Here is an 8,957-nt window from a genome sequence, read left to right as displayed (position 1 = left end):
TTGAGAGTAAGCCCACAAATCGAATACGTCTCGTGAAGATGCCAAACAACTAAAGAAACAGGTTTTGTGTTATTGCTAGAGATAGAGTATGACGCTTTATGCGGCAAAATTTTGAATCAAGAGCCCCGCTTGTGGGGCTACGCTTGGCTTTGTTTTGAATGCCCATGATGTACGCTCTGGCATCGGTGCATCTCCTGCGCCTGCTTCACAGCCGCAGCATCTGCTTACTCTTGCAGTGTAGTTTACTAACAGCATTTCGAACTTCCCTGCGAAGCAGAACAATGTCAGTGGCGGGGAAACAAGGAGATAGAACACTTGAGTTGTAGGGGTTCGATTGGAAAGTGATGCATTCATCTGTATAGTACGAGGAGGAAAGTCCACAGACAGAAAAAAAAAACCGCTGTGACCTCTGACTGATGGCCAACGAGCCGATCCAACCCGTCAAGCGAAAGAACTTGAGTTCGTAGTCCAAGGAGATGCCTCATATTTAAACTTAGCACCACAGCTCAAAGAGAATGTGCACTTCCATTAGTTCTGCAGTTTACAAATGTTTGTTTCATAAAGAGTAATCGCTCTGACCTGTTCAAAAATATACTATGCACCAGTATACACACTGATCGCTGTGCTCCACGCATCAACGTATAGTTATTAGTCATGAGAACACGAGGTATGGTCGTCGATAAATGTAAGTCATTTTACATTTACAGACACGGCCAGCAATTTTGTGATTGATGGCAACCCTGATGGGTACACCAAATATCGGATACAACCCAAATCTTACACGAAAGTTGCGAATAATTCTAATATATACTTAATTGTAATCTTCTCCGGAAATGGGGGTCAACCTTCACGGATAATATAAATATCCAAAAGGTTGGTGTAAATGAAAAGCCAATATATATATATATATATAGAGGGGGGGTATCTATACCGTATGAGACTAGGTATTAATAATCAAAGGATTACACCGTCGTTACAACCCGGGTAGGACTCTGAATACCAAAAATAGAGAATTGTAGTAATACATGTTATAATGGTTAGTACGAACGGACCATTGATGTCCATGTAGAGCCGGTTACGCGGCCAAAGCACATTATGTTGTCACTCAGTATTAGTGTATCAAACTGCTAGTTGGAACGAAAAAAAACTACCGACACCCCCTGAGGCTTCCAAGACTAAGATGACGTCCACGTCCACCGCCGACACCACCAACCAGCTCTTCCAACAGTTCAAAGTTGATCAAGCGACATCCAATGTACTTAAGAGCGCCCAATTTAATGACTGGGCCAGCTCTGCAGCCAAAGCGTACAAGACAAACCAGGAGGCGGCCGATACAGCAACGCTCATGACGCTAACGGCTCGCTATGGCGATGAATCTATTGCCAGTATGCTAGCATCCGCCAGTAGTACAAACCAACCATCACGAGACTGGAAAACTCAGAGCTAAACAAGTGGAACACTGACGGGAGAAATGCTGCTGATATTTACAGACTGTAAGGGTGGATTCAGAAGGCAGTAAGCTATTGAAAAGTTCCAAATTGAAGTTGTGGTTGGGCCTACACGTCGTAGCTGGGCAAAAATCCCCACGAATTTCTAGTAGATCACACTATGACGACTTAGGACTCGTACAAATGCGAGTGGTATCCAAGAAAACCCTAAAACGAAAGCGATTGCTGTGAAGATGGAGACGTTGGAGCTAGAGAAATGGATGAAAAATGACAAAGTGTGATCGACGTCTTCCAGATACTGAGCTTTGACAAAGCAGGTACATCAATTCTGAAGAGAAAAAAACGATGTTAAACGCTTGGATCTCTTATGTGGTAACGATGGAGAGAAAGTTGGATCCATATACATTATTATTGTTGGTGATCAAGAAGCAAGGCTTTATCGATGTTCAAGTGGCGGAGATGATTAATTCAGCGAAACAAGATATTCACACCGGGTCCATTGCCTCTAAATGGAGGAGGCACAATTCCTGAAATGGTCAAAAGATGGTAATAGCGACGAAGATCTCTCTAAGAGACTTGGCCTCAACAAAGCAGGAGACAACTTGTTCGAGAGTCCTATGTGAGGAACGTGGTCGGTTTATGTGGAATCATTGTTGAAAGACCCGTATGGGTCGCTTGTCTTGGTGTTGAAAAGAACAGGTTCCCATGAGGTGGACGCTGTGAGGATGATTAATGCTGCGAAACAAGGCAGTCGTACTAAATCTATTGTAGAGAATATGGAGGAGCTGCAATTCCAGAAATGGTTGGCAGATGGGAAAAAGCCGCGAGGAAATCTTCAAAGTACTTGAACTCAACAAAGCAGGAGACAAGGTGTTTGAGAGCCCAGTGTTTAGTACTTGGGTTACTTGGGTCACCTATCTGAATAAGCAAAATGCCGATCCAGATCTGGCCATGTTCTCGATCCTGCGAAAACGATTCGGTGATGAAGGTTTGTCGAACGTAGTCACGAGCGCGACAAAGCTTGAGAGTACGAGTGCCAAAGAGATCGCAGAGAAGTTGCAGCTGGAAATCTGGCGGACGAATGCGAAAAGCTCAGATGACGTTTTCAATCTTCTTAAATTGAACGAAAAAAGCGACGATATTTTACAAAGTTCTGCATTAAGCACGTGGGTTGAATATGTGCTGAGATTAAGCAGTTTCAAGAAAGGATAAATTCCTGCCTATCGGTTGACATTCGCAAGAAATTTAATCTTTTAATAAATTTGCTTACTTAAAAAGAATACCTGGATACCAAGATTGAGGTTCGATACTTAATTTGTTATTGACACGCGATCAATGTTCTACTATAGTAAACTGCGCTTCAACAGATCTAGCTTCCCCGTTAAGCAACTCAACCTAATGTGTCTCTGCTGCTGCTGATACCCTGGCTCGTATTATTGCCCTTGCGTGACCACAGACACTCAAACTACTTTATCAGACATGTCTGTAAGGCTCGGTCGTAAGAGCTATGCATTCAAACGAAACCAAATCTTCCAGGCGAAAGGCTGCTGATTCACAAAACTAAACAGCGAACAGTATACTCCGGAGTATGTTGTGAAGTTACAGACCAACTTACCACATGGTGCTTCAAGAATTCAGTGGTCTCCGAGTGTCCTTCAAGCTGCGACAGGCTCCGACGTCGGGTGCGTTGGGTTCCAATGCGACACCTTCGCTGTCAAAGCTATTGATTCAAAGGCTCTTGCCTGAAGGCGGTGCATCCTGAGAGTCTCGCAGCGTCCCAGATACGTGCAGGCGTGTCGAAACCTTAGTCGTTGCAACCGCTATGGCCGTTTTCGCCGTGTGTGAAATTGGGGTCGCACGCGCACCAGCTCATACATTACACACATACAAATACCCCCACAAAACGACCCCCTCAACTAGCATCCTTGCCACTGCAACCAATGCAGACTGCAGACTCCATCCACGCAACACTAACTTTGTTCACCACGTCCCAAAAAGCACGAGCAAGTTGCCAAGTTGATCAGGAGAACAACCCATCGTCCTTCCAGCAATAAAAAAAAAAAAAAAATGCTACTTTGTCTAATGGAGTCCTTCAATTTGTAACGGTTCAGCATACAAACATCAAGTCAAGAAACCTTTCCAGTCAACCGTCATTCCCCGAGTCCGCACCCAACCCGCCATGGCAGAGAAGAAACCTTGGCAGAGGCAATTCCGCACTCGCGCATTTCCTTCCCAGCCCGTAGCTCCATGTTTCCTCCGCCTAGTAGTAGGAGTCAGTTCATGCCTACGTCTCGCCGCAGCTCGGCGGGCTCCACGGCCGACGCGCCGCTCACGGCCGAGCGCGCCATGATGGACCAGATCCGCTCCAAGCTCGAGCGCGCGCAGCGTCGCCTGGCGCGTAACTCGCCGGGCAGCTCCGGCAGCGTCGGGTCCGCGTACATTCCGTCGTCCGAATACAGCAGCGCCATGCGCGCGCCGCCTGTAAAGAGCGTCCTGATGGAGGACATGCCAGCCACAGCGTCCAGGGCGCCGCCCTCTACGATGCGGCACCACGGACTACCACCACCGCCCTCTACAGCGCGTCATCATGGGCCTTCCAGTCGCCGTCCTCCTCCTTCGTCTAGCTCGAGACATCAGTCACGATATGCGCCTCAGCAATACAAGAGCAGGTCGAAATACACGAAGGAAGACACAGACCCGCTCAATGGCGGCCCTCCGCCCATGTCCACGCCCTATCTGGTGTACTCGAGCTCACGTCCGCCGATGACAGGCTCGCAACATAAGAGCGGTCGCTCGCAACGACCAGAGGACGACAAACACAGACACCGAGCGCCTAGTTCTAGTTATAATACGGCTGTGAACGGCCCGCCGTCTGCTATGCGCTCGGGTATTGCACGTCCGCCGACGTCGCGTGTTCGCTTCGAACAGCACGAAGAGGAGAAGAAAGAACGGGAGAGCGAAGAGAGGAAGCGACGTCATCAGCAGCTGAAAGAGCGGGAGGCGCGTCATCAGCGTCATCGCGAGCAGGAGATCAAGAACATCAACGCGCGAGCCAAGGGATCGGGCCCTTCGTCGCCCATTGCAGCGACGCGTGGCAGACGCTCGTCGTCTCTAGAGAAGCCACCGAGCTCGGCGATCAAACCCTCGGCTTACGACGACATTGCACAGGCGATCCCCACGTCTCCAGTGGGGCGTACGCGACGCAGCTCCATCAGCAACCCACCGCCCAAATCGGACATTAAGGTATCGGCCTTTGATGATATGATGCCTAGACGACGCTCAGACAAGTCCAAGCCAGAGAAACCGGAAGTAAGACCGGAAATTGACGCTCCAGAAGCTGTGGAACCGCTGGAAAAGGAAGAAACGCCCGAGGTTGAGGCGGACACGGATGCTGAGCAAACGGTGTCGTCCGAGTCGGATAACCAGGAGCAGGAGACGGTCAAGTCGACCGCTGCAGTGGCTGAAGTAGTGAAATCTCCGCCAGTATCGGTGGTACCGGTACCGGAAGAGCCAAAGTCGGATGATGCAGGAGACACTTCATACGACACGGACGATAGCTACGAGTTTGACAGTGATTCCGAGTTCCTGTCGTCGTCTGGATATTCCATGTTTGAGGCGCATGTACTGGAAGTGGATGTGGATTTGGACGCGTATTCAGACGAGAGTGACGAGGAAACGGAGACCGAAGTGGTTAAAGTTGATAACGAGCTCTTAGAAGAGGATGTGCCAACCCCGCCAGCTACCGAGCTGTCGACTGTCAAGGAAGAAGACGAAGAGGAACAAGCTCCAACCTCCAGATTGACAGCGAGAGACCTGGCGCTGCATGCCTTAGGCCGCGCGAGCAGTTGCTCTGTGTCTGAAATCGGATCTCCTGTGCCCTCAGCGAACGGAAAACAGTCACCCAAGAGCAAACCAGCGCCCATGTCGTACACTCCAGCGTCGTCTGCGTACCCTTCATCTCGTGCTCCAATCCCTGCCACTACAGGTCGAACCCGACGCAACCGAATGCCGCCGCCAATTTCTTCCACTTCAGTCGCCAGCTACGTCCGTCGCTCACGAGCTCGAGCTCCTATGGACTTGAAGAACCACTTGCCACCGTCAATTGGCGTTCTGTCGGGTTTATCTAGCGGATCCTCGACGTTTGTACTGGACCCGTCGTACTTCTACGAGGTGACGTGGAGATCTGGCGAGTTCGCCTTCTCAGTGCAGCGAATCTACACTGCAGAGAACGAGTTTGAGTTCGATGATCGAGAACCGCAGCTGTTCTTACGTATGCTGCTCAATACGGAGCGTAGTACCTGCAGAAGTTTCCACAATGTGCGTGTAGGCGACGTGCTGATTCGCGTGGGTGACGCCTATGTCTCGGATCTTGGACTGGAGGGATCAGGCTCGGTGTTGACGAAATTCTTTGCCAAGTTGATGGCGCAGACTCCAATTAAACTCACGTTCCAGCGAATGAATCCGAGTGATTGGGAAGGTGGAGTGGAGCTCTGAGGAGAGAAGTAGAAACCTTTTTTTTAGATGGTAAAAGCGCAAGTTTAGGGAGAAAAATAGTACAATGTCAAGGGAATAGGGAGCTTAAGAACGTTCTAGTTTTCGTAGTTACTCCCAAAGTACTATTATAACAAAGCCCTGGCCTTAAAATAATGTTCAGAGAATACTATGCACGACATCATAGCAATTTCCAAGTCGTAATAGTAGTACCATAATAATTTTACTACTACTTCTACTACTACGGAGGATAGCCCAATCGAAGAGAGTACTATTCGAGGCTTGTGATCATCCGACATTGTTTTTAGAGGCGAACGTTTTGAAATCAGATCTCACTCTTGCGTTGGCTAAGTTGCTCCCAAGAAATATGACATTGATTTTAAGTGAGCCTATCTTGAGCGCCCGCCAGTTCTCGAAATGCAACTCTTGCAAGTCGTCAATAACCCCCTCCTTGCTCCGCGATATCGAACTGGCCAACATTCGTGCCAGTTTTTCACTTTCGAAACGTTTCTCCAATTCCGTGATAGGCAGGAATTTATCCTTCTTGAAACTGCTTAATCTCAGCACATATTCAACCCACGTGCTTAATGCAGGACTTTGTAAAATATCGTCGCCTTTCTCGTTCAATTTAAGACGATTGAAAACGCCATCTGAGCTTTTCGCATTCGTCCGCCAGATTTCCAGCTGTAACTTCTCTGCGATCTCTTTGGCACTCGTACTCTCAAGCTTTGTCGCGCTCGTGACTACGTTCGACAAACCTTCAACACCGAATCGTTTTCGCAGGATCGAGAACATGGCCAGATCTGGATCGGCATTTTGCTTGTTCAGATAGGTGACCCAAGTAACCCAAGTACTAAACACTGGGCTCTCAAACACCTTGTCTCCTGCTTTGTTGAGGCCAAGTCTCTTAGAGAGATCTTCGTCGCTATTACCATCTTTTGACCATTTCAGGAATTGTGCCTCCTCCATTTAGAGGCAATGGACCCGGTGTGAATATCTTGTTTCGCTGAATTAATCATCTCCGTCACTTGAACATCGATAGCCTTGCTTCTTGATCACCAACAATAATAACGTATATGGATCCAACTTTCTCTCCATCGCTACCACATAAGAGATCCAAGTGTTTAACACCCGGTTTCTCAGATCTCGCGTGCCTTCTTCGTTTAACTTGAAGAAGTCGATCACGCTATTACTGTACCGTCTTTCTTCCGATTAGCATGCTGCAACGCCTCCAAGTTTAAAGCAACTTGTTTCGTGGTAGGGTCTCTCTGAGAAAAATAAAGCATTTTTGCTAGTCCTGCATCGTCATAGTGAGTTCTCAGCTTGAGTAGCAGAGATGCGTCTAGATTGTTGCCCAGCTTTAGCATGTAGTTAATCCACATATTCAACTTTGGGCTATTGAGAAGCTGACTGCCTTCTTCTTCAAGTTTTAGAAGTCTGTAAATGTCGTCCGCCTTTCATCGTCATCCATCCACTTGTTGAGCTGTGCTTTATCTAGTCTTTTAATCATCGGATTATGCCACTTGCATATGCTAGCATGTTGGCAACAGATTCATCGCCATATCGGGCTGACAACGTTGTGAGCATCGCTGTGTCCGCAGCCTCTGGGCTTGTCTTATAAGCTTTGGTAACAGAATTGGCCCATTTTTCGAATTCGTTGCTCTTGAACACATTCGACTCCACTTTATCGAGTTTGAACTGCAAGAAGAGGTTGCCAATTGCGGACTTGGGCGTGAACATAGTCTTGGCGGACTCAGCGAGCTTGTGTAGTTTATCCGTTCCACCATGAACGAGATCATTCATCTTCGTCATACCAGAGAAACCTCTGTCTTCGAATGTATAATTGCCATTCAAACTTGCGTCGAGAGTACGACGCGATGTCAGAGTATTGGCGTTTAACGTATTCGAACTGGTAGCTGTCGTTGCCTCAATGACGAAGGCCAGCATAACAACAATAGTCAGGACTATAATTGCGCTTTTGTGGGCATACATCGCGTAGTTGGACTTGGCAGTTATCGAGTAGTGATAACTGGGGTGGGTGGCGAATTGTACTATGAGCCACTCACCTTAGCCTCGCGTTATCGGCTCACGTTTTCAGTGCATAAGCTACTCGTAAACAATAAATTATTCATGTGATTTGCCAGTTTAGTAGCCTCTGGGAGTGGCATGTACAAAAACGTTAATAGCTTCAACAGGAACAATCGGGTTAAGATGCTACTTTGCGCCAATAGAATGAGGAGGCACAGGGCGATTTTTGTGTTGGTTTGGTATATAGCCGGCGGCTAACTCGAAACTGCATTATTCTATACCAAATAAACAAAACATCATGCAACTAGTTGCCGCACGATTGGTTGGACAGAACATCAAATTGACGCTGCTGTCAGTTTAGTTGCCCTTATAGACTGTCTTTCAGTATGGACAGGCTCTTGACCTTGATGTTAGGGAACATAACCTCCTTTTCATTTGCTTTTCCTTCTTTAAATGTAATCGGTTTATCATATTCTACTAACAGTGAAACTATTGACGATGCATGCGGGCACGAGCCCCGTCAGCATCGAAGGGCATTTCCTTCGTTAGCTTGCCGCCTGAATAATACCAACGTGCATGCGATGATTCCTCGACATTAGCGAGATATTTGTTCTTACGCATCACTTTAACTTGGAAGGTTGGCATGTATACCTCGCAGTTCATTACATGTATGGACATTTCAGTGCGCAGCAGCCACCGTGAAATGCATTCCGTGACATTATCGATTATATGAACGAATATTTTGAAGCGACAGAGTAGTCACTCGTCTCCTTTGGCTCACAAAAGATCACCGTTGAATGCATGGCAGATGTTAGATCGTCAGGAGTTCAATCAGGATAGACTTTAACTCTCACACAAAAAAATGTGTGGCTAGCAATCCTGTGGGAGTTCGCGACTACAGTCCGATAGCCCGTAACTATCAGATAAGGACAACCTGACGCCAAAATATGTTTAAACATGCTACTTTTGCTTAACGTTCAGCTTACATGT

The 8,957-nt window shown here is 47.5% G+C and overlaps 4 protein-coding genes across 4 annotated transcripts; 2 read left to right on the top strand and 2 right to left on the bottom strand.

The window, feature by feature from the left end:
* Positions 1-1,180: 1,180 nt before the first annotated feature.
* Positions 1,181-1,447, top strand: PPTG_04546 (hypothetical protein; the record flags this gene model as incomplete). The annotated part of the gene is made up of 1 exon (XM_008896792.1): positions 1,181-1,447. One exon carries the CDS (start codon positions 1,181-1,183, stop codon positions 1,445-1,447), a length of 267 nt encoding a protein of 88 aa, XP_008895040.1.
* Positions 1,448-3,577: 2,130 nt separating this feature from the next.
* PPTG_04545 (hypothetical protein) lies at positions 3,578-6,116 on the top strand. Its single transcript, XM_008896791.1, has one exon. The coding sequence runs from the start codon at positions 3,696-3,698 to the stop codon at positions 5,940-5,942; it is 2,247 nt and encodes a 748-aa protein (XP_008895039.1). The 5' UTR covers positions 3,578-3,695; the 3' UTR covers positions 5,943-6,116.
* A 111-nt stretch (positions 6,117-6,227) lies between these two features.
* Positions 6,228-6,908, bottom strand: PPTG_04544 (hypothetical protein; the record flags this gene model as incomplete). The annotated part of the gene is made up of 1 exon (XM_008896790.1): positions 6,228-6,908. The coding sequence occupies one exon, from the start codon at positions 6,906-6,908 to the stop codon at positions 6,228-6,230; it is 681 nt and encodes a 226-aa protein (XP_008895038.1).
* A 537-nt stretch (positions 6,909-7,445) lies between these two features.
* On the bottom strand, positions 7,446-7,886 carry PPTG_04543 (hypothetical protein; the record flags this gene model as incomplete). The annotated part of the gene is made up of 1 exon (XM_008896789.1): positions 7,446-7,886. The coding sequence occupies one exon, from the start codon at positions 7,884-7,886 to the stop codon at positions 7,446-7,448; it is 441 nt and encodes a 146-aa protein (XP_008895037.1).
* Between the last annotated feature and the right edge of the window lie 1,071 nt (positions 7,887-8,957).

Source organism: Phytophthora parasitica (genome assembly GCF_000247585.1).
Source record: "Phytophthora parasitica INRA-310 unplaced genomic scaffold supercont2.5, whole genome shotgun sequence".
NCBI classification, from domain to species: Eukaryota; Oomycota; class Peronosporomycetes; order Peronosporales; family Peronosporaceae; genus Phytophthora; species Phytophthora nicotianae.
Note: the sequence above shows the minus strand (reverse complement) of the source record. Positions and strands in the feature narration are given on the sequence as shown.

What these genes read in the sequence shown, in the direction of transcription:
- PPTG_04545 (XM_008896791.1), top strand. Translation starts at nt 3,696, where the DNA reads ATGTTTCCTCCGCCTAGTAGTAGGAGTCAGTTCATGCCTACGTCTCGC.